The sequence below is a fragment of the Balaenoptera borealis genome (genome assembly GCF_965194805.1).
Source record: "Balaenoptera borealis genome assembly, chromosome: 5".
Classification (NCBI taxonomy): Eukaryota; Metazoa; Chordata; class Mammalia; order Artiodactyla; family Balaenopteridae; genus Balaenoptera; species Balaenoptera borealis.
The window spans coordinates 45,945,800-45,972,320 of record NC_138862.1 but is presented as its reverse complement, the minus strand read 5'-3'; the positions used below and the strand labels follow the sequence as shown (position 1 = coordinate 45,972,320).

The window sequence follows — 26,521 nt, the reverse complement described above, 5'->3', positions numbered from 1 at the left end:
ATGGGTTCTTGTCTTTGGGCTGTAATGCATAGGTAATTATTGAGAATCCTTCCAAAAGAGAGTGGAATCATGGCACAAAATGTGTCATTTAATGTTTTACCCCCAATTTTTCAAACTTAAACTTAAAATAATAAGATTAAATTGGTCCAAAATGAACCAGAGGCCTTCTGGTTTATCATGCTAGGAAATTTCAGAATTTTGCAAGGAAAATGAAGAGATATAAGTTCAGAACATCTTTCACAGATTTACGGAAAAACTTTTGGCTAATAAGTTAACAGTTTTAGGCACAGACTAGTCTACTATATTTACTGCTACCTATTTTGCAATATAGGTTTCCCCCTCTTTTCAAATCCAGAGAGACAGTTAGGAGCAACAAAAATGTAAACTATTTACTGTTACACAGAAATTATGAACAAAGGATCTCCTACTCAAAACCAAACTGATATACTTTTAAACCTACATACTAAGTTTCCTCCTCTACTAAATACAGAAGTTAGGTAAAAGGGTAAATTTAACATTTTTTGAGTGCTTTCTTATGGTAGGCACTTTAACACATACAGTATTTCATTTAATCTGTATGGCAATTTTTGAAATTTTATTTTTTAATTTTACAGATGAAGAAAATTATTTTTATAAGATAATTAGAGACATTAGTTAATAATTAATAAGTAGTGGAATAAATGTGCTAGACTTGAAAGCCCAAGTGCTTTTTACTACTATTCCACGCTGCCCACATAAAATGGGGATACTACTACTTACTTTGCAGAGAATTGTTGTAAAGGTTACATAAAATAATATGGTAACACAAGGGCACAAAAATTTTTCCAATAAAGTATCCTTCTTACAAAGACTTGGGAGGTAAGATGCAAAGATAATGGATCAGAAAAGTCAAAGACACAAAAATTAGGTAAGACCAGAGTTGGTCAAGTGGCACTGTGATGTTGGGTCGTTACTGACACCTAGTGGCCTCATTGTTACAGACAAAATAACCGCCCCCACCCACGCCGCCAAAAAAAAAAGAGAGAGAGAGAGATCTACAATTTAAAATCCAGATGACCATTCAACCTATTTTCAGTAAGTACTGTGCTTTGAATTACTATATTATGAGCAATTGTGGGGTTTCCATCCATGCTATATCTCCACTGTGAACAATAATAAGCACTTGTAAAATAAGAAATAAAGGCTGAAAATACGCTTCTAGTGTCTTCTCTGTAATGTTCCTCTGTAACCTATCTGTTTTATGTGGGAATCAGTCCCAGAGTGGTCACTCTGACCACTTCTTTGCACAGTCTAGGAAATGAAGTCGGTGTGTTCACAGAAAAATCCCACTAGCTCTTCTGAGAACTACTAGAGGTTCTCAGTTAAGTTTCACTTAATTGTAAAATATAACTAGAAGGTTCTTTGCAGTTTAATGGTAAATGTCATGATGACAACACAAAAGGGAAAAAAATACAATGGTCTGTGCAGTTAACTAAAACACCACATCTTACTAATAACACATAGAAATATTTATCAGATGTACATTTAGTACTTTGAACCAAAGAAATACTATGTCTCTTTATGTATGGACAAGCAGGCTACTCTTAGGTCCACTATGACATACAGAAGAGAAAAAAAAAAACAGAAATAACTGGAATTAAAAGGGTTGTGTAGAAGAAATTAAATTTATAGCCACAAGACTACAGCTAGAATTTATAATCTCTTGTTATTCACCCTTGTTCAGGGCAGGGAGATTCCTAATAGAAATCATCCTCAATTGTCTTGCTCAAAAACGGGAATTTTTTGGCCTGACCTTCAAGGGTCCTGTAATAAGAAGGACCTATAGAACTTGGTTTCATTCACATTCACATTTTGTTGCTCTCTGTGGGTCACTGTGCTTCAATCCATTCCTGTGTCTAGTAGACAATATAACCTTAGGAAAAATGATATATCTTAATTCATGATAGCTATTGTGATGAATAACAAATAGAACTGTGATTACAAAACATTAATAGAATACCAGTATATATAATACTAAATATGAGTATTAAAAGTTGTAAAAACACGCCATGAATAAATGGAGCTATATATGGAGTATATAGTATGATTCTTGAATGATATATGTCATGAAGATTTATTTTTAGTTATTGACAGTAAGGTCTAAAATTTGTCCCAAACTTCAAATGTGCTTCTATTACTAGATCTGACAGAAATTTGTTGCCATAAATTAAAATTATTTTCTAGAGATGTCATGTATGTTGATGTAAGCACTTTATTTAAATAAATCCTTTATAAAAATGTAATTGAAGTAAATGGAGCAAGGTATTGGATACTTACTGTATTGTTTTTTCTGATAGCAGAAATAAATGGAAACAAGAGGAAGAAAGGCAGTGATATAATAAAAATAAAATGTAAAAAAGGAAAGAAAACGTGAATGGAAGGGAAACAAAGGCTGAAGATGCACAGTATTTTGTGATGTACCTTGAAGCCAGTCTACACCTTCTTGCAATCCTTCTCCTTTTATGGCATCACTAGCACTGCAATAAAATCCATAAAAAAAATCCATTTCATTACATCATAAAACTACAAGAATAAATAATTACAATTTTGCCATATAGCAAATTAATATATTCTACTAACATGTCTGAGCAAAACTGGCTAAGCACTGAAACTGAATATATATAGGATATAAAAGTCTAAGTGTTCAGGAGCAAGACGTGAGAAAATTATTCATAGTTTATATGGACATTTGGAAAAGTGTATCACTAAAAAGTTACTATTCTAGGAATATTACTCAGACTGGCATTAACGAAACATACACTTTAAGTTATTGTCGCAGTAGCGGCAAAGTGTTATAGAATACGCCACCCTACCAGCCCCAATGATTCAACAGCATTTATTTATTAGAAATGCTATACTTAGGTTGTAATTTCGCCATAGGATGGAGTGACTTTATTTGACATGAAGTTTGATATCTAAAAGGCATAAACCTGTAATTGTAACTTTGGTAAACTGGTAGAATAAAAAAATACCAGGAGATTTCAACCATAGTTTTTTATTTATTGGCTTCAAAAACCTGGATAGGTTGTTTAACTCTTCCACCTTCAGTTTCTGCCTCTGTAAAATGGGGGAATATCACCACTGGCCTCAGGTGATTATTGTAAGAATTAAATATTTGAGATATGGATATAAAACACTGAACACAGGGTCTTTTCATTGTCTTTCCATTCTTGAGAGTAAACCTAAATCCTTACTGTGACATTATTTTATAAATAATAAAAAGTTATATAAACTAAAATAATAAAATGCAGAAGATTTTTAGGGTATCAAGTAATCCTTTTCAAAGACTCAGACTAATAGCTTCTCATACATGTTCTGATATAGTTATTTCCTTTCAAAATATAATCGTATAATAACAATTAGTATACATAATTAGATTTTCTGAATGATTAGGGTTCCTTTTAGTGTGCTGAAGCATGATTTTAAAATGTACTCAATTACCTTAAAGCTGTTAATTGGATTCTAATCAAAACAGAAATTATTTCCAAGGAATTACTTGTTAGACTAAGAATATGACTTATCATAGAATTATTTTAAAATAGGAAGACAGAAACAAACAGCATGAGATACACAATTATTCAAAGCAAACTATGGATTACCTATATTAATGGCAAAACATCAGTAACTGAAATACTTATATCAAGTAAGATCAATGTATTGATTTTATCACAAACTTCTAGTCCCAAACAAGAGTACAGTACCATGAAGAAATCCTTCCCCTTTGGTGGAGGTGCCACTACCCTACTAAAAACCCTGCATATTTTCCTAATAATTCCCAAATGTTTAAATTCTACCTTTCCTTTCAAATAAATCATAAGACTTGTAATTGGAATAAAAGCCAAAGTCTTTACCATTTCCTACAAGGCCCTATGTGACATGGCCCTTGGTTATTTCTCAGTGGCCTCATCTACAATTTCCCCCTAGATCTCTCTGTTCCAGCCAGCGTGGACTTCTTGCTGTTCCTAGAAAACACCGGGCACATTCTCATCCAAGAGCCTTTTCACTTGCTGGCCTCTCTATCTGGTAAGTTATTCCTCTAAACCTTTGTGTGAATTGTTCCCTGACTTCAATTAGATCTCAGAGAGTTAAAAAGCAAGATAGTTAAAAAGCAAATACGTACATACACCACATCAGGGACTTAGTCAAAGAACACACTGGAAGAACAATCAGACCTGAAAATCAGAGTTGACTCTATGTTTAGTACACTGGTCAAAAATAAACCAAAAAATTTTTCCTTTAATTTTCCAGACTATACTTCTCTATGAGCTCTTCTTTACTGACCAAATTTACTTGTACCTAAGACAAGAGAGATGCAATATTTTATCTCTGTATCACTGAGTGCTACTTTCTTTCTCTAAAATTAATGGATAAATGTATTTTTAATTTCATACATGCTTTAAAAACATTGCAAAAGATAAAAAACAAACTTAACAAGTGAAACACTAATTGGAACTTCGTGAGATGTCCAGTTTGAATTAAGGAGAAGTCAAAATTTTAGATAAATTCAAAAGAAAAACTTGGTATTCTTCTATAAGTTGTGTAATATAGAAACTGGCAATATGTTATAAGTCCATATCCTTTTAGCATCAGGTATTACTTTTTTCTCTCACTAAAAAGTATTCAGATGTCACAATAAATCTGTTAAAATTCAATTACTAATTATTTTAAGTAGAAAGAGATTTTTCAATTTGTAAAATTAATTTCTACTTTGAAATTAAGAGGACTGCATCTTTTACTAATTAGACCCATGTTTTGAATGTTGTACTTTCTATCAAAGCAATCACAACACTTAATGCAAAAATTAAAAATTATTCTACTTCAGATGTTATCAATTTAAGTATGATATACAAAAATACAAAGGTTCTATCTTAAGATATTTCTCTACCCCAAGTCCCTCCTTTCTTCACCAACCAAATACCACAAAACCTCAAATTCCAACTCAAGAATCATTTAGTAAACACTGACTTTTCCTCTGATTTCCAAAGTAAGGAGGGTTTTACTTGAGATATGCAGCCTTGGGTACAGAAAAATTTCAAGGGCTTTCTCAAGCTCTTCTCTTTCAGCACCAAGGTTAGCTCTTAAAGTTCTTCTCTGAGCTCTACCACTTCCTTGTTTTGTGTTCAGCCTTTCTCTATAGATATCTTCTTATAAAAAGGGGGAAAATGGCAAGAGAAGGATATCTTCCAGCACGGAGAGGTAAGCAGGTGGATAGAAGGAAGGTTAATTTAACATAAGGTAGTGGTACGCTTTAAAATATTAATATATAACTTGTGGTTACCCTTGTTAGAATATTTTGTTAGAAAGGCACACTGGAGTTAAATATATTAGTAAGAAACTGCTTTCCAAATAAACAAAGTATAATAATTTCAGACACTAATTATTTAAGAGTTCAACCTTATTAGTATGTCCAAATAAGATTAATTTTTGCATTTCTATTTATTCATATCAACAAATACTTATTGTGTATCTACTAAGTAGCAGGTACCATTACTATTCTGGGGGTTACAGAGTAAACAAAATCAATGAAATCCCAGCTCTCATGGTACTAATGCACTAGTGTAGGAAGACAGACTATAAAACAAAAAAGAAAAGAAGAAGGGGTCATATGGCAATACAAAAGTAAAGCAAAGTAAGGGAAAAACAAGAGACGGGGGTAAGGTATAGTGATGTTTCAGAGTTATTAAGAGAGGTCTCTTTCCTGAAGGAAGTGAAATAACAAGCAGGAAAATTATTTTAAAGAATGATTCCGACAAAGGGAGTAACGAGTACCAACACCTTGAGGTGGGACTGTGGTTGGCTGATTCAATGTGCAGAAGGAAATCAGTGTGGTTGAAGTTGGGTGAGTAAGTGGGTTAAGTTGTTCTTTTAAAGAGTTGTTTTTATTTGTCTAGCCCTGAAAAGATTTGAAAAGGTTTTAACAGTAATATATTAATGAATACCTGCAAGCCACGATTCTATAAAACAAAACCTTTACCTTACATCCTACCACTTGTAAAGTGAGCTTGGAAAAAAACCTAAAAGTTTGGAGATTTTTTTCAGAATGATAAAATGAAAAGTAAATATAAAACTTTACCAAATATGCCATGGTTTATCTTTGATGTTCTCTAAACACAGCAATTGAGACACTTTTACAGATGTCACTGCATCTCTAAGATCCATTTTGTTCGCAAAGAATAAGATTGGTATTCGGCGGTGCTTAATATCTAAAAGAGAAAATAAGACTATCATCACATTTCCAGCTTTTTGGGTTACTTTCTCCCTAATCCTTAAAACTGTAATCCACTGAAATTGTTTTCCAATCACTTCTTCCCATATCATACATACATAAACATTTAAAGACATATACTGTGAAGCATGTAGTTGAGTGACAGGAGAATTTTAAAAATACCTTTTCCTAAGATTATCTGCCCTCTGGTTGGAACTGTAAACCAAAGATGGATGAGGTGGGAGTGGGGGACTCATTAAACAGTTACTGAACAGCACCTAGAAAAGGGTCAAACATTTTGGGTTTCATTTTTACTGTCAACAAAAAGGAGGCCAACTTCAAACAGAAGTAGAAGGAGTATAAAATGGATCCTGGTTTTATATTTTAGTTGCAGCATTATAAGTAACCTAGATACTTTAACAAGATGTTTTTACCTTGTTACAATTTTGGAAGCATTTTTTTTACTTTTGAATACATAATACATTTAAACAGTTCAAAATTCAGAAGAGACAAAATTGTACGCAGCAAAAGAATCTCCTCCCTCCCACCTTTGTCCTAGTCTATACACCTGTCCTCCCTGGAAGAGGCAACGCATATCATCCTCTGTTTCTTGGCATCTTTTTATGAATATTTTACATATTTGCAAACAATTATTGTATATTATTCTTACAGCAGACTATTCTCACTATTTTACACCTTCTGCTTTTCACTTAATTTCATAGCTTGGAGATTGTCCCATATCAGTACATACAGAGCAGTTTCATCATTATTTTAACAGTTGTGAATGTCCTGTCTTTCAGTACTACGTATCACAATTTATTTATCTAGTACCCAACTGAGATATATTTGTGTTGTTACCAATATTTACAACTATAAGCAATGTTATAATGAATAGACTTGTACATACAAAAATTTGTACAGGGGCCAGAACATCTATAGGATAAATTTGAGAAGTGGAATTGCTGGGTCAAAGGATATGTAAATTTCTATTTTTAAAAATTCTCCCATAGTTTCTTCTACTGCTGTAATAGTGTAATTTTTATATTTAAATATTTAGTCCAGCTGGAATTTATCCTGGAGCAGAGAATTTCAGAGTAGATAAAAAAGTAAGATATGAAGTTTACAAGAAGCACACTTTGAACATAAGGACACAAGTTGAAAGTAAAAGACTTGCAAAACATATTATGCGTATGCTTAAGTGTAAGAAAGCTGGCATGGCTACACCAACATCAGACAAAGTAGTACTCAAGACAAAGGGTACTAGCAAAGAAAAAGAAAGGCATTTAAAAATTATAAAAAGGTGAATCAATCAAGAAAACAGAACAATTTTAAGTGTGTATCTAATAGACAAGCTTCCAAATACATAAAGCAAAATTTGAGAGTATTAAAGGGAAAATCAAATAAATTCACAATCATAGTGGACACTTCAACACCCCTCTTTTAGAAATTGATAGACAAGTAGACAAAAAAAAAAATCAATAAGATTGTGGGAGATGTGTGATTGTTTTCCACAGGACTGAATGAGGAAGCAACTTTGGGTGGCGTCTGTGGGAGGAAAAGGCTCCACACCCCCTGACATCTGATGCCTGGCTGTGCTGCTCCCTGTCCCAGATGATTATCTTAAACCACAGCACAGAGCCTTCATTTCCCAGACAGTCCCCAGGCAGTTTATTCTCTACTCTCTCAGGTGCAAGACGGAGTTCACTTCCTCTCATGGGCACACCAAAATCACAACTGTTTGCAGAATAGCCATCAATGAAAAAGACCAGAACATATCAGAAAGGATATTCTACAACTAAATATATAAAGAAGGGATCACAATGCGATGGGTAGGAGGGGTGGAGTCGAGATATAGTCAAATCCCATACCCCTGGGTAGGCGAGCCACAAATGAGTGAATAATTATAACTGCAGAGGTTCTCCCAAAGGAGGGACAGATCTGAGCCCCATGCTAGGCACCTGAGCCCAGGGGTCCTGCACTGGGAAGATGAATCCCCAGAGCATTTGTCTTTGAAGGCCAGCAGGGCTCACTTTTGGGAGACCCAGAGAACTGGGGGAAATAGAGACTTCACTCTTAAAGGGTGCACACAAACTCTCATGGGCTTCAGGACTCTGGGAAGAAGCAGTAATTTGATAGGAACCTGGGTCAGACCTACTTGCTGATCTTGGAGAGGTAAAGCTCACCCTGGGGACAAAGACACTGGAGGCAGCCATTTTGCGGAACTTGTTGTACCACGTGGACACTGGTGCCAGTAAGCTCATTTTGGAATCTTTCTCTAGCTTATCCCAGCCTTGCCCTGGCCAGACCCTGCTCTGGAACTGGCTGGGCCCTGGCCCTGCCCACTAGCAGGTGAACACAAGCTTCAAGACACCCTGGGCCCCATATCCAACTGTGTCAGGAACTGGTCCCCCCCCCCACCACCAGTGACTCAACACCTGCTCTGGGACCCCTGGGCCCTGCAACCAGAACCCAGGGCTTGGCTCTGCCTGCCAGTAGGCCAGCACTAGCTCCAGGACGTGGCCTCAGCCATCAGTGGGCAGGCAACAGCCCCAGGGTCTCCTGGACCCTGACTCCACCCACCAGTAAACCAGCTGTAGCCCTAGGGCCTCTTGAGTTTATGCAGTCAGCTACCTTGAGAGCTGATCCTGCCAACCAGTGGCCATCAGCCTCCACACAAAGCAGGACCTGGCAACCAATGAACCAGGAGCCAACCAGGCCTACCAAACTACCCACACAGTTAGCCCAACACAACAGAAGGACCCATACAGCCTCATAGAGGGGGAACCCCTAGAGCATATAGCTCTGGTGACAAGAGAGGAGTGTACTGTTGAGATACATAAGACATCTCTTACAAAAGGCCACTTCTTCAAGGTTGGTGAATATAACCAACCTATCAGATACACAAAAATAAAAACAGAAAGTTAGGGAAAATGAAGTGACAGAACAGCATGTTCCAAACAAAAGAACAAAATAGAACTCCAAAAGAAGAACAAAGTGAAGTGGAGCAAGGAAGTCTACTTGAGAAGGAGCTTAGGGTAGTGATCATAAAGGTGATCAAAGAACTCAGGAGAAGAATGGATGCACAGAGAGAGAAATCAGAAGTTTTTAACAAAGAGTTAGAAAATATAAAGAACAACCAGAGATGAAGAATACAATAACTGAAATGAAAAATACACTAGAAGGAATCAACGGTAGACTAAATGATACAGAGGAACAGATCAGTGACCTGGAAGATAGAGTAGTGGAAACCACTGATGTGGAACAGAAAAAAGAAAACAGAATGAAAAAACATGAGAACAGTTTAAGAGACCTCTGTGACAACATCAAGCACACTAATATTTGCATTATGGGAGTACCAGAAAAAGAAGAGATAGAGAAAAGGCCTGAGAACATATCTGAAGGCAAAATAGCTGAAAAACTTTCCTAACCTGGGAAAGGAAACAGACATCCAAGTCCAGGAAATACAAAGTTCCATACATGACTAACTCAAAGAGGAACACACCAAGACATTGTAATTAAAACGGCAAAAATTAAAGGTAAAGAGAGAATATTAAAAGCAGCAAGAGAAAAGCAATAAGTAACATACAGCAGAAGTCCCATAGGGCTATCAGCTGACTTTTCAGCAGAAACTCTGAAGGCTAGAAAGGAGTGGCAGGATATATTTAAAGTGATAAAGCAAAAGACCTACAACCAAGAATATTACACCCTGTAAAGTTCTCATTCAGATCTGATGGAGAGATCAAAAGTTTCACAAACAAGCAAAAGCTAAAAGAGTTCAGCACCATCAAAACAGCTTTACAAGAAATATTAAAGGAACTTCCCCAAGTGAACAAGAAAAAGACACAATGAGAAAGATGAAAAGCATGAACAGAAAAAGCTCATCAGTAAAGGCAAATGTATAGCAAAGATAAGAAACCATCTATGCACAAAGGTAGTAGGAGGTTAAAAGACAAAAGTAGTAAAATCATCTATATCCTCAATAAGCAGTTAAGGAATACACAAAACAATCAGATGCAAAATATGATATCAACAACAGTAATCATGAGGGGAGGAGAGTACAAATGCAGGCTTGTTAAAATGCATTTGAAAGTAAGATATTAGCAACTTAAACATACATATATGCATATACATACATATATACATATAATATATACCTCATGATAACCACAAACCAAAAATCTATAATAGATATACACATAAAAAAAGAAAAGGAGTCTAAATATAACACTAAAGAGAGTCATCAAATCACAAGAGAAGAGAACAAAAGAAGAAAGGAACAAAAAAGAGATACGAAAATAACCCAAAACAATGAATAAAATGGCAATAAGAACATATATATATCAATAATTACTTTAAATGCAAATGACTTAAGTGCTCCACTCAAAAGACATAGAATGCCTGAATGGATACAAAAAGAAGACCTGTACATATGCTGCCTACAAGAGACTTACTTCAGATCTAAAGACACACGCAGGCTGAAAGTGAGGGAATGGAAAAAGGTATTCCATACAAAAATGGAAATCAAAAGAAAGCAAGGAAAGCAATATTTATATCAGACAAAATAGACTTCAAAATGAAGACTGTTATAAGAGACAAAGAAGGACATTACATAATGATAAAGGAATCAATCCAAGGAGATATAACAATTGTAAATATATATGCACCCGACATAGAAGCACTTAAATACATAAAGCAAATATTGACAGATGTAAATATAGAAACTGAAAGTAACACAATAATAGTAGGAGTCTTTAACTGCCCCTTCCATCAATGGACAGATCATTCAGAAAGAAAGTCAATACGGAAACACTAACCTTAAAAGACACATTAGATCAATGGACTTAATAGATATATACACAACATTCCACCCGAAAGCAGGAGAATACACATTCTTTTCAAGTACACATGAAACATTCTCCAGGATAAATCACATGTTAGGCCTCAGTAAATTTATGAAAACTTAAATCATATCTAGCATATTTTCCAACTACAATGTTATGAGACTAGAAATCATTACAAGAAAAAAAAACAGAAACACATGGAGGCTAAACAATATGCTACCAACCAACTGATGGATCACTGAAGGAATCAAAGAGGAAATCAAAAAATACCTGGAGACAAATGAAAATGAAAACACAAGGATCCAAAATCTATGTGACACAACAAAAGCAGTTTTAACAGGTAAGTTTATATTGATACAAGCTTACCTCAGGAAACAAGAAAAATCTCAAATAAACAACCTAACCTACCACCTAAAAGGATTAGAAAAAGAAGAACAAAGCTGAAAGTTAACAGAAGGAAGGAAATAGTAAAGATCAGAGCAGACATAAATGAAATAGAGACTAAAAAGGCAATAGAAAAGATCAATGAAACTAAAAGTTAGTTCTTTGAAAGATAAACAAAATTGATACACCTTTAGCCAGACTCATTAAGAAAAAAATGAAGAGCTCCCAAATCAATACAATAAGAAATGAAAAAGGAGAAGTTAAAACCAATACCATAGAAATACAAAGGATCATAAGAGACTACTTTGAGGAACTATATGCCAATAAAATGGATAAAAACTGGAAAAACTGGACAAATTTCTAGAAATGTACAGTCTCCCAAGACTGAGCCAAGAAGAAATAGAAAATATGAACAGACCAATTACCAGTAATAAAATTGAGTCAGTAGTAAAAAAAAAACCATCCCAACAAATATAAGTCTAGCACCAGGTGGCTTCACAGGTGAACTTTATCAAATATTTAGAGATGAATTAACACCTATCTTTCTCAAACTATTCCAAAATGTGTAGAGGAAGGAACGCTTCCAAACTCATTCTATGAGGTTAGCACCACCCTAATAACAAAACCAGACAAAGATATCACACACACATGCACACACGCACACACACAAAATTACAGGCCAATATCACTGATGAACATACATGCAAAAATCCTCAACAAAGTATTAGCAAACCAATGCAACAATACATCAAAAGAATCATGATCAAGTGGGATTCAACCCAGGGATGAAAGGATTTTTCAATATCAACAAATCAATCATTGTGATACACCACATTAACAAGTTCAAGAATAAAAACCATATGATCATCTCAATAGATGCAGAAAAAGCTTTGAAATAAATTCAATATTCATTAATGATTACAAAACTCTCTAGAGAGTGGGTACAGAGGGAACATACCTCAACATAATAAAGGCCACATATGACAAGTACACAGCTAACATCATACTCGATGGTGAAAAGCTGACAGCATTTCCTCTAAGATCAAGAACAAGACAAGGATGCCCACTCTCACTACTTTCATACAAAACAGTTTGGGAAGTCCTAGCCAACAGTAGTCAGACAAGAAAAAGAAATAAAAGGAATCCAAATTGGAAAGGAAGAAGTAAAACTATCACAAGGATCTGTTTGCAGATGGCATGATCCTATACATAGAAAATCCCAAAGATGTATCCCCAAAACTACTAGAGCTCTTGAGTGAATTCAGTAAATTTTCAGGATACAAAATTAATATAAAGAAATCTGTTGCATTTCTATACACTAACAATGAACTATCAGAAAGAGAAAATAAGGAAACAATTCCATTTACAACTGCATCAAAAAGAATAAAATACCTATGAATAAACCTACCAAAGGAGGTAAAAGACCTGTACTCAGAAAACTATAACATGCTGATGAAAGAAACTGAAGATAACATAAACAGGTGGAAAGATACACTGTATTCATGGATTGCAAGAATTAATATTGTTAAAGTGACCATACTACCCAAGACAAAATACAGATTCAGTGCAATCCCTGTCAAAATACCAATGGCATTTTTCACAGAACTAGAACAAATAATTTAAAAATTTGTATGGAAACACAGAAGACCCTGAATAGTCAAAACAATCTTGGGAAAGAAGAACAGAACTGGAGGAGTCATGATCACTGATTTCAGACTATACTGCAAAGCTACAGTAATCAGAACAGTATAGTACTGGCAAAAAACCAGACATGTGGATCAGTGGAAGGATCCACTGATCCTTGTGATACACCACATTAGGATAGAGAGCCCAGAAATAAACACATGCACTTATGGTCATTTAATCTAAAACACAGGAGGCAAGAATATACAAGAGAGAAAAGACAGTCTCTTCAATAAGTGGTTCTGGGAAAACTGGACAGCTACATGTAAAAGAATGAAATTAGAACATTCTCTAACACTATATCTAAAAATAAACTCAAAATTGATTAAAGCCTACCTGAAACCATAAAACTCCTAGAAGAGAAAACAGGCAGAACACTCTTTGACATAAATCGTAGCAATATTTTTTTGGATCTGTCTCCTAAATCAAAGGAAATAAAAGCAAAAATAAACAAGTGGGACCTCATTAAAGTTAAGAGCTTTTGCACAACAAAGGAAACCACTGACAAAAATGAAAAGACAACCTACTGAATGGCAAAACTTATTTGCAAATGATACAACCAATAGGGGTTAATATCCAAACTATATGAACAGCTCATACAACTCAACATCAAAATAACAAACAACCCAATTAAAAAATGGTCAGAAGATTGAACAGACATTTTTCCAAAGAAGATATACAGCTCACCAACAGGCACATGAAAAGATGCTCAACATCGTTAATCATCTGAGAAATGCAAATTAAAATTGCAATGAGATATCACCTCACACCTGTCAGAATGGCTATCATCAAAAAGAACACAAATAACAAATGTTGGTGTGGATGTAGAGAAAAGGGAACCTTTGTACACTGCCGGTTGGAATGTAAATTGGTGCAGCCACTATGGAAAACAGTATGGAGGTTTTTCAGAAAACTAAAAATAGAACTGTCATATGAGTCAGCAATTCCACTCTTGGGTATTTATCAAAAAAAAACCCCAAACACTAATTCGAAATGATACATGCACCTTAGTGTTCATAGTTGCCAAGATATGAAAGCAACCTATGTGCCCATCAGCAGATGAATGGATAAAGAAGATGTGGTACGTATATACAATGGCATACTACTCAGCCATTTAAAAGAATTAAATATCGCCATTTGCAACATGGATGGACTTGAAGAGTATTATGCTGAGTGAAATAAGTCAGACAGAGAAAGGCAAATACTTTATGATATCACTTATATGTGGAATCTAAAAAATACGACAAGCTAGTGAATATAACATAAAAGGAACAGACTCGCAGACATAGGGCGCAAACTAATGGTCACCACTCAGGAGAGGGAAGGGTGGAGGAGCAAGGTAGGGGTAGGGGATTAAGAGGTTCAAACTACTATGTATAAAATAAATGAGCTACAAGAATACATTGTACAACACAGGGAATATAGCCAATATTTTATATTAACTATAAATGGAACATAACTTTTAAAAATTGTGAATCACTATGTTGTACACCTGAAACTTATATGATATTGTATTAACACATCAACTATACCTCAATATAGAAAGGATGTGGAAGATGTGAATAACACTATCAACTGACATTTATTGAACTCTTCACCCAAGAACAGCAAAATATACATTCTACGTAATTGCAGATGGAACATTCACCACACTCAATTGTATATGTTAGGTCATATATTTCTAAGAATAAAAATCATGCAGAATAGGTTCTTTGATCACATGAAATTAAATCAGAAATCAATCACAAAAAGATACCTAGAAAATTCCCAAATATTTGGGAAATTAAATAATAATACACTACTAAATAATCCAAGCATCAAAGAAGAATTTACAAGGTAAGCCTGGAAAATACTTTGAGCCAAATAATAAAGAAAAGAAATATATCAAAATTTGTGAGATATAGCTAAATACTCAGAAAATATGTATTGCTTTAAATGCTTTTATTATAAAACAAAGGTGTAAAATGCTTTATTAGAAAAGAAAGGTATAAAATCAACAATTTCCACTTCCATCTGAAAAAGATAAAATGAGATTCAATTTAAGTACAGAAAGTTCATAATAAAAACGAAAGTTCTTAATAAAAAAAGAGCAGAAATTAATGAAATTTTAAAAAGACACACCCACAGAGGAAAGTACTAAAACCTAAAGCTGGTTCTTGGAAAATTAATAAAACCATAAACTCTTTAAAACATGGAGCAAGAAAAACGGGAGGAAACATAAATTGCCAATATTAGAAATGAAAGAAGATATGTATATCATACAGGTCTTACAGACATTAAAATGATAATGAAAGGACGTTACAAACAATTTTATGCCAATAAATTTCACAACTTAGATAAATTAACAAATTAACAAATTCAGTCACAAATTACCGAAAGTGACCCAAGAAGAAATACAGAACTTTAATAGCCTTACATCATTTAAAGAAACTGAATTTATAATTCATGCCCCCAACATACACACAAAATCCTGACCCAGATGGCTTCATTGGTAGATTCTATTTTAATGTTTAAGTAAGAAATAATACCAATTCTACACAAATCCAAAAGATAAAAAAATAAAAAGAGGAGGAGTAAATACTCTTCAAGTCATTTTATGAGGTCTCTACAGCCCTAATACAAAATCAGGGGAGGCCATTGCAAGATAGAAAATGACAAAATGAAACCCATTACGCTAAGTGAAATAAGTCAGAGAAAGACAAATATCATATGATCTCACTTACATGTGGAATCTGAAGAAAACAAAACACAACAAACCAATAGATGCAGAGAAGAAACTGGCTGTTGCCAGAGGCGGCTGGGGTGGAGGGAGCTTGAGTTGGGTGAAAGGGGCCAAAAAGCACAAACTTCCAGTCATCAAATAATTCACGAGATGTAATGTATAGCATGGTGACTACAGTTAGTAATACTGTAGTATTGTGTATTTGAAAGTTGCTAAGAATAGATCTTAAAAGTTCTCATCCCATGAAAAAAAAACTGTATGTGTCGTAAAAAAAATAGATGTTAACTAGACTTACTATACCGATCATTTCATAATACAGTTGACCCTGGCACAATGTGGGGGTGGGGCTCCGACCCCTGCACAGTCAAAAATCTGTGAATAACTTCGTTGCCGACCCTCTGTATCTGCGGTTCCACATTCGTGGATTCAATCAACTTCGAATCATGTAGTACTACTGTAGCATTATTTGAAAAAAATCTGCATATAAGCGAACCTGTGCAGTTCAAACCCCAGTTGTTCAAGGGGCCAACTGTATATACAAATATCAAATCATTATGCTGAATACCTGAAAGTGATATAATATTATATGTGAATTATATCTCAAAAAAATGTTCACACCAGCTTTATTCATAATTGCCCTGAACTAGAAACAGCCCAGATATTAATCAACAAGAGACTGGATAAACAAACTGTGGTATATTCACATAATAGAATATTACAAAGCAAGTAAAAGGAGTAAACAAGTAATACAACAACATGGGTGACTCCCCAAAACATTATGCTGAATGAAAAAACCTAGGCACAAAAATGTATATATCTTTCCCCTCATTTATATGAAATTGTAGAATAGGCAAAATTCTGGGGATCAAAATCAGATTAGTAGTTCCTCTGTTTCCAGGTGTGGGGTGTTGATTGGAAAGGGGCATGAAGGAACTTTCTGAGGTGATGAAAATGTTCTGTTTCTTGATTGGGAATGTAGTTACATGAGTGTATGCATTTGTCAAAATTACAGAACTATATACTTAAGATCTGAGCATTTCACTGTATTACAACTTATACTTCAATTAAAAAAAAAACTTCATATACGTTTCAGCTGAGAAATCCCTCCTTTGGTAATCTAACCTATAAAATAAATGCATCAGTAAGTACATAAAGATACATGGACAAGGCTTCAGTTGAGGAAACCAAGGTTCCCACGGTATTTAAAGCAGATTTTGTAGGAACTATTTCATTTTTTGGTCAACGTCAAAACACGTTTTGGGGAGAAAGTGGAAAGATTAACAAAAAAGGGAATGTAGAATGAAAAGTGCCTTCTCAACCCAGATAAAAGACTAAGTTTTTAAAAGTGAAAACGTCACATAAAAAGTACAGGCTGGATAATTTCCCCCCCCAAATACTTGAATAAACTTGAGGTTGTCCAGTAAAAATACCAAACATATTATGGTTAAGCAGCAAGAATTGTTAGAAGTCCTTTTCTAAAACCACGGGTACAAAGGCCACTTAAAATTTTTTTGCATGAGTAAGGCTAGAAATGCAGAATTCCACAATACTACTGGAAAACTTACTGTGGGAAAAAAAAGAATATCTAGCAACAGGTGAATGATTGAATAAACTTTGGTACATTCACAGTATGGCATATTAGGCATCATTAAAAAGAATAATTATATATATGCAATTTGACTTGAAAGGATTTCCATCACGCAGTGTTATTTGAGAAGAGGAGGATGCAGAAGAGTGTACAGAATATGATCCCGTCTAGTAAATAATGATGACAGTTCTCATAGCGCCCAACCCTGTACAGTTTGCCCTCTGTATCCGTGGACTCCACACCCACAAGTTCGACCAACTGTGAATGGAAAATACGCCAGGAAAAAATTACAGAAAGTTCCCAAAAGCAAAACTTGAATTTACCATGCACTGGCATTATTTACATGCTATTTATATTTTCTTAGGTATTATAAGCAATCTAGAGATTATTTAAAGTATATGGGAGGATGCGCATAGATTCTATGCAAATACTACACCACTTTATATAAGGGACTTGAGCAACCACAGCTTTTGGTATCCTCGGGGATCCTAGAACCAGTCTCCCATAGATACCAAGGGCGACTGTACGTATCTTTGGTACCTGTATATGTTTGTGTATGTATATATGATATGAAATATAGATAAAGGTATGAAAGAAAAAGTACCAAATTGTTAATACTGATATCTTCAAAGAGGATTGGAGGGCTGGGAGTAGTTTAAAAACAGAAAAGATCTGTTTTAAAAGAATTCCCACAATAAATACCAAAGAAATGCTGCGATCACACACACACACACACACGTAAAAAGATGGTAACCAAAAAAATTTTTAATGTGTTGAAACATCGATTTTTACTTTCTTCCTTATCCTTTTTCCATCCACATATTTTGCTACTGACACATTACTTACATAATCAGAAAAAGGCATTTTCATTTCCAGGGAAATAAAAATATTGCAAAAAACTTTGAAATTTAAAAAATATATGGTACTGCAAGTAAAGATATTGTTAATTCGGCATAATTAATATGTTTTAAAATTCAAAAATTTTAAATAAAAGATCACACAGTGTAAACAACATGTTTTGCTTACACCAAAGAACAAAACATCATACATAAACAGACCCCAAAGCACAGACATCACAGACTGAAAGACACACACATGTACCTGGATGATTCAGAAGAGTATCAAGTTCTTCTTTGGCCACAACCATTCTTAATCTATCACTACTATCAATGACAAAAATAATGGCTTGTCCTTCTCTGTATAATATAAAGAATGAGAAATATTAAAGATAAACTTGAACATTTTTCTATGTTTACTATCCATTTGCAATTCCTAACCTGTGTATTATGTCTTCATGTCCTATGTCCATTTATACATTACAGGCTTTGGTGCTATTTCTTATTAGTTTATATGAGTAATTAATATATTAACCATGTTAGTCATATTTCATATAGAATAATTTCTTTTCATTTGGATCATAATATGGTAAATTTAATGATATTTCATAATTTTAAAAAATGACAAGTAAAACCATAATCCTATTACACAGATACAACCATTAATATTTTCATGTAAATCATTTTCAACATTTCCTTTGTGTATATTCATATATGAATATCTACATCTGTATTTAAATGGAATCCTGCTGTTTTATACTGCCTTTCTGAAATATATGTACATTTCCCTGATCTTTTTTTGCAGGATAGTTTGAACTACTTTTATATGAAACATTAAAGGTCTACACCAGTGTTTCTCAAATATTTTTTACCATAACCATAGTGAGAAATATATTTTACATTAAGATGCAGTTAGACACATAAGTATATGTAAATATATTTGAAATAGTCTCCTGAGACAAAACTTACAAAGAGCTTTTACTTTATTCTATTTGACTTTTAAGCTGATAACCAGCCACTGAAATGGTATAAGGATTCACTTATAGATCACAGCGGCACTTCAAAAATCACTGATTTCCTTCACATCTTTCTTTTAATGATTAGAAAGTATAATCGACGTGTCATTAAATATTGTACCAAACTTCTATTTTTGGACTTCATAGGTTACTTCCAATTTTCATTACTATGAAAAACTTTGGGATAAACATCCTCCTAAATACATTTTAAAAATTTCTTGATACTTTAAGATCTGTTCTTAGGAATAAAATTTCCAGGAATACATACAAAATTTAAAGTTTTAGATAAACATTGATAAATTATCCTCTGGAAATGTTATATCAATTTATACTACTACCAGCACTTTTCCCACTCCCTTGCCAGCATGGCTCTTATCATTCTTTCCAATTTTTTACCATCCTAACAGCATATTATTTTACTTTGTATTTTGTTAATTGCTCGTTAAGTTCAATATATTTCCATATATTTATTGGACATTTATGTATTTTTTGTGACTCAGTGTAATCATAAATTAAGATTTTAAAGTTCAATGCCATTAGTAACCACATGCATATAAAAATAAAACAACTTTTTAATACCATTTTCTCCTATCATTTAAAAAATGTATGCAGATTATCACAGTCACATATTAGTAGTGGATATAGAAACTGATATAATTGGAAATATCTATCAAGAGCTTTAAAAATGTTCACTTTGAGCCAGTAATTTCATTTCTGGAATTTATACTAAGGAAACATGAAGTATGACAAAGATTTATATAGTAATACGTTAACTGAAGAATTGCTTATAATCTTCAAAAACTGAGAACAGTCTTTATGTCCAAAAATAGAGAAATGATTAAGCAAATTCGGGCACAGGAATATGAAAAAATATTAGGGCGCCATGAGAGTTACATCCTTTCTATGTTTTTCCTGATTCACCCTTATCATAGAATGTTAACTGAAAAACTATATAGTACATGGTACATACTTTAGGCTCCTTTCTCAATTATGTAAAGTGTTTATTATATATTTCAAAATAGAAGAAACATACCCAAAAGATTAACAATGGTAAATTTATTAGTAGTGAGATTTACAGGAAACAATGTTTAAATATTCTTTTCTATATTTTCCAAACATTAACTCCTTTCCAAACAGGCACTCCTTATATTTTATGCTTTATTACTTTTTTTATATTCTAAGAGTAATATGCAAAAATTATATGATAATTAACATTACAGAGTCATACAAATGACAAACTAAACTTCCTTTATAATCTTATTCCCAAAATAAATGCTATTAATGGTGCGGTACATATTCCACTAAGAATTTTCTTCTCTCTCCATATATATTAAGCACATACTTTTATTAAGAATAATTTTTTTCTTCATATAATTGAGATATGAAAAAATGTCATTGTAAATAATTCTCAACACACATTCTTCTCTGTGTATCTTTGCCCAGTAGTCCTAGGCATACTGTACTTTTCTGAAAGCGAAAATTATGGCTGTAGGGCATGAACATTTTTCATTTTAACAGATATTGATAAATTATCCTAAGAAAGATGTTACATTCTCACTACAAGAGTGGATTATTTTGCCAACAGTAGACTTAATTAATCTTTTTAACCTCTTTCAGTCTAACAGATTAAAATGTACTTGTTCTTTCACAATCAGAAAAGTACAGAGATAGAGGAAATAAATTTACTATTACTGTAGACTTCTCAACAGTAACCATATTCAGCATTCCACCTACAATGTACCTGTAATATTCCTGAATTCATTAACTTCTTCCAAAAAGATTTTGAAGAAAAAGAAGTTAAAGTCAGAAAAAAAGCTTCCTTTTTTGAAGTACTATTTTTTATGCAGTATTATGTTTTCTGTAATTAAAATAAATGTTACTTTTTTTAAAGTAACTAAATTAAATACATTTTTTTTTAGAAAAAAGAATTGTTTACCTACTAATTGGAAGAAGAATAAAAAAATCCTATACTGAAAACTGAGGTTTCCTTAAAAACAAAAACAAAAACAAAAACACCTCACATTTCCCCCAGAGAATTTAATGCAGGATACCACAAACATTCCACCCTTCCTTTTCCAAAATGGCCCTCAAATCTGAAGCATTCTTCTCTTTCTACCTCAGAGGTCCTCTGGCTCTATATGATTTAAATAGGCCTTCAATATGAAAAGAATATCTGGAATAAATCTCCTTTGGTTCCTACCCAAGGAATACAACATTTGTCCCCACATTAGCATGAAAGAATTAGCCAATGAAAATTAAAATCTGATCTGGCAGTCATCACACACCATTTCAAGACAAGAGTTCATAAGGACAAAAGTGCATTTAGTGAAGAGATACTGTTTATAAATTTCAGACTCCAACAGTGAGTTACACTCATCTTAAATGAAGAAGTCCTAGCAATATTACAAGTTTAATGAATTTATTTTAACATCACATGCAAATCTTGAGAAGGTATAACACACTTGGATCCTAGCAACTTGATAGCTGTTAATCTGAAGAAATTGGTGAACACTTGATTTGCACATGCCAAAAATATCTTGTTTAAAATTGCTTATAGAACACATGGATCAACTGTTAGTGCTGTTATTTTAACTAAATTTATTCAGTAAGTATTTACTGATCTATCTGGCCAGAATCATACTTGGTCTTGAAGAAATACTGAATAAAAAAAAAATCCCTGCCCTTAAGGAGTTCATAATCCCACTAGGGAGGCAACTATGGTACATGAGTTTAAGATGTAATAAGTACGATTCAAGAGATATGAATGGACGAAGTACCGTGTCAACACGGGGGACAGAATAACTGGGCAAAACAGTGGAATCCTTCATAGAGGAGGTGATTTTGAGCTAGTCCTTAAAGAACAAATATATTAACCTTAAGTTGCAGAGAAGTAGGGTAGAATAGGGCATTAAAAACAGACAGAACAACATATGCAAGGTCAGGAAGAATCTGAAGCATTTGAGAAATAATGTGAAGTACGATTATACTTTTTTTAAAAATTAGGAAGTATACTTAAATTATATAAAGAATAAACATTGCAACCTAACCCATGTAATCATTTGGATTTCTAATCATTACTGGTTATTAAAATATAACCATCTAGTTAACCAACATTCACAAACATACTTACTTATAATAGTGTTCCCAGAGATTTCTGTATCTTCCTTGACCTGACATGTCAAACACTGTAAAAGACAAACTATAAAACAAAACAAACAAAATGAAAAAACATGACTACATGATAAGGTAGTAAAAGTGTAACTTTTACTTAAAATTTTAAATTGTTTTCAATCAAAGAAACCACCCTTGAATATACAATATTCAACTTGGGCCAGCTTTCAAGTACAAGTGCCATAGAATGAATTTTTTTGAATATAAATATGATTTTACAATGAGTAACATATAAAAAAGATATTTTCTTTGCTAGTGAGGTTGTCAGAGTTTATCTAAACTCTAAATTCTTTAGAATAATCCAGAGGTAGTGGTACAAATATTTTAACATCTATGGGCTTCTGAAATAGCAAATTACTTTTTCTAAGAGTAAGAGGAATAACTATGTAGATCTAATATCATTTTTCACCCACAACTTCTTAATCACAAGTTTAATAAAATGAATTACCTGGACGATTTGAATTTCTCTATGCTGAATCCTATTGTTGGAACTATATCTTGAGACTGAGCCTTTAAGAGAGAAGACAAAGTTTAGAAATTTGCAATTACCGAAGATGAATTTTTCCTCAGGTTAAAAAAAAAGCACCCAGATTTTCCAGTTCTAAAATCTGCCACTAAGGAGATGACAGGATTAAACAAAATTATAAATTTTGCAATGAGATCACTGTGTGTGAATTCTTTATAAAGTTTAAGGTTTACTAGTTATAAATCTGCATGTGTGTCTTCACATTCACATTTTGTGGCTTGCTGCAAGTTACCATGGACTTAAAGTGGTTTCATAAGTCTCCAGCTCACATATAGGACTTTCTAATCCTTCTTACTTATTGAGTTTATATATGCTACAGAGGACTGTCCTCATGTGTAGATGGTGAATATACATGGTCCCTGCTCTCATGGAATTTATAATCTGGAGGAGGTAAACAGCAATAAACAACTGAGTTACAAGTGAACACAATTTTGAGCAGTGCTCAGTGCAATGGAAGGTGATTGAGGGTGGGAGGCAATGGGGCAGAGGAGGGTTAGTATAGAAGAGCCTCTCTGATGAGGGGACATCTCACCCAGGAGTGAATGTTAAGAAGGGGAAAAGCTAAGACAAGATCTTGGCAAAGAACATTCCAGTCAAAGGAATTAGCCAGGGCATGACCTCAAGGTGGGGAGGAACTCACCGCTCAGAAAAAGTAGAAGGCCTGTATGTCTAAAGTATATTTAGTAAGGGAAAGAGCTGTATGTAACCAAGTAAGATAGGTAGGGCCTTGAAGGCCATGGTAGGAACTGTGTGGAAAAGAGATTGCAAGGGGGCAAGAGTATAGTGGGAGACCTGCTGACACATCCCACAGGCAAGTAAAAGGCCTTAAATGGACAAGTTAGCTCATCAAATGCATCATAATACTTCTATCATCAAAACTTTCTCCTTTTGAATAAAAATCCATTCACTTTCTGACCCAGATGCCTAGGATTTATTCTCAACTCCTCCCCTTTTTACATTCCCTATACAACTGTTCTCTAAGCTTTATGGGTTCTATCTCACTAACTTAGCTCAGGCTCTTATCGTTTCTTGCTTCAAATTATTACGACAGCCTCCTGATTACTCCTAATTGCTAATATACTACCTAAACAAGTTACTTAACTTCTCTAAGCCAGGGGTCCCCAATCCCGGGCCTTGGACCGGTAGCAGTCCGTGGCCTGTTAGGATCCGGGCCACACAGCAGGAGGTGAGTGGTGGGTGAGTGAGCAAAGCTTCATATGCCGCTCCCCATCACTCGCATTACCACCTGAACCATCCCCCCCAACCCCCGTGCACCCCACCCTGTGGAAAAACTGTCTTCCATGAAACTGGTCCCTGGTGCCAAAAAGGTTGGGGACCACTGCTCTAAGCCTTAATTTTCCCAAATGTGAAATATATTATTACTATCCTTAACTCATAATGTTATCATGTGAATTAAATAAGTTAATGGATGCAAAATACTCAACATAGTGTCTGGTCCATAGTAAACCCTCAACAAATGTTTGCTATTATTAGAATTACACTCTCACTGATTTCAGTTTCATTCCCCAATTTTCTCCATACTGCCCAAAGTGTAACTTAAAAAAATTTCCTTTCAGTTCATCTTGTTGTTTTTATGTAAAAACAGGAGAAGGAGAGGGGAAACTGTTGCTCCACATCATTATGTTCACTTCGGTAGTCTACTCCTGAAAATTTAAAATTCAAATCGAAAGACAGAAGGTGAAAAGTCACTGTAGCTTGGTCACCTTAATAGTAATGTGTTAGTGAAAAGACCTCCCAGAACTGCCCTGGTTTTGGCTTTCTGAGATTTGTTTATTCAGCTTTTCCTTTCATCCTGTGAGCTGCCTAGTATTCTTCCAAAAATATCTCTCTTTTTGTTTATGTTAGACAGATTTTATTTCCTGTTACTCAGAATCCTGCCTCATACCTTAGGGGTCTTTCATTGCACAACAAACTTTGGAATAAAGAGTTTCCTAATTTTTGTTGTCCCAAAATGCAACACTGTTTTGATTTTATGGATTTTCATGTGCCAATCATGTGATAAAATCATCAGCTATTATTATTAGGAAAAACATAAGAATAAAAAAGTTAAAAGTTTAAAGAAATCTCAGAAAATATACCTCAAATGAGTAGCTTTGTCTTCAGTGAACTGTAATTAGAAATTGGCCTAGCCTCTTCACAATCACCCAGTTTCTTCACAAACTCTTTGTTTCCAGAGAAGCTACCCTTTAACTTGCTGTTTTAATAGGGATAAAATTAATCAACTTTCTTTTCTTCCCCTCACTTCTAAAGTTCTATTGGAAGATAATTAGAAAGAAGAAACTCCACAAATTAATCAGGATAGGACAAGGTATGTGGGCTGGTACTTCCAGATTTTCCTCTAAACAATTCCGAAATAGTCTCCACCGATTAACTTTCCTCTGCTCTATCCAGGAACAATACATTGGGTAATTCTCTAAATTGGACAGGGAATGCTTACAAAGCAAGCAAAGGGCACAGGAATTATTACCTAAGTGGACTAGGCTATCTGAGACAGCCCAGGAATAGACCAACATCAATAAGAGTAGAACAAGATTTCTAAGAGAGGCCCTATTTGGTTAGCTTTATTAAGACTGCTAAAAATGATATCCTTGGTGCTATCGATCATTACTCCCTGCCCAAAAATAAAAATTAAAAAAATCACCCATCAGTCCATTTGTCCAAAAATACATTTAACTGCTAAGCAATATTCTAGGTATCTGGGATTCAGTATTGAACAATACAAGATCTATACTCTTATGGAATTTAATTTTATAATGAGGAAAAATTTAATAAACAACTGTATATGCAAGGTAATTTCAGATTGTTTTAAATGTTAAGAATATAAAACTGGATGATGTGATAGAATGAGAGCATTTATGTTGGGGAGTGGGGCAAAAGTGGGAATTTTAGAAGAAAGGTGTTTACAGAGCACATCTCAAGAAAATGACAGCTAAGATCAGGTTCTTGGAAAGTTATAAAGTTAAAATGTACCTCTTCTCTCTCTATTCATCAGTTTAGAAAACCTAGATCAGCAACCTCAGTATATTAACAATAAGTGAACATTAGGACAGCTTAATATTAAAAACTAGTTTGGGTTCAGGAAGTATCTTGTTATCTAGAAAATGATTTTACCCCCCAAAAATAAGAGACTACTATAAAATGAGATTTGCGATTTCTTTTGCAAGACATTTCCTAATAGAGCATTGTAGATTTCTATTATTTACCTTAATTCATTAAAAATAATGAACTTCTCACAGTGGATGTAAGCTCACAAGAGGCTTTTCTTGAGTTCAAAGGTAGGGAGGAAGCAAGTGTTAGATCTGTGCCTGAATGACAGAGGTTTTGGGGCTTTTAAGAAGTCCCATTTCAAGTGTCCTCTTGACTATTATCACCAAGTTGTTTTTTAAATTTTTTTAAAGTAAAGCAGCTTACTCTGCTCTCAGGATGTAGAGGTCAATTGTTCTCAGGAGACAGGATAGTTGCCTAAAGATTAAGGCTCAGGAAGTGGTG

The 26,521-nt window shown here is 34.1% G+C and overlaps 1 protein-coding gene across 16 annotated transcripts in view; it reads right to left on the bottom strand.

Annotated features, from left to right (window-relative positions):
* ARL6 (ARF like GTPase 6) overlaps positions 1–26,521 on the bottom strand; it is a 63,986-nt gene that overhangs the window by 19,573 nt on the left and 17,892 nt on the right. For 14 of the 16 annotated variants that reach the window (XM_082392217.1, XM_082392227.1, XM_082392225.1 and 11 more), the window contains exons 3-8: positions 22,934–22,995; positions 22,445–22,513; positions 18,564–18,658; positions 13,489–13,572; positions 6,113–6,242; positions 2,461–2,516 (exon numbers count right to left, since the gene is read on the bottom strand). In XM_082392217.1, coding sequence (XP_082248343.1) covers positions 2,461–2,516; positions 6,113–6,242; positions 13,489–13,572; positions 18,564–18,658; positions 22,445–22,513; positions 22,934–22,995 — 496 coding nt within the window. The remainder of the gene's footprint in view (positions 1–2,460; positions 2,517–6,112; positions 6,243–13,488; positions 13,573–18,563; positions 18,659–22,444; positions 22,514–22,933; positions 22,996–26,521) is intronic. The other 2 variants (XM_082392223.1, XM_082392224.1) reach the window with 1 other exon arrangement.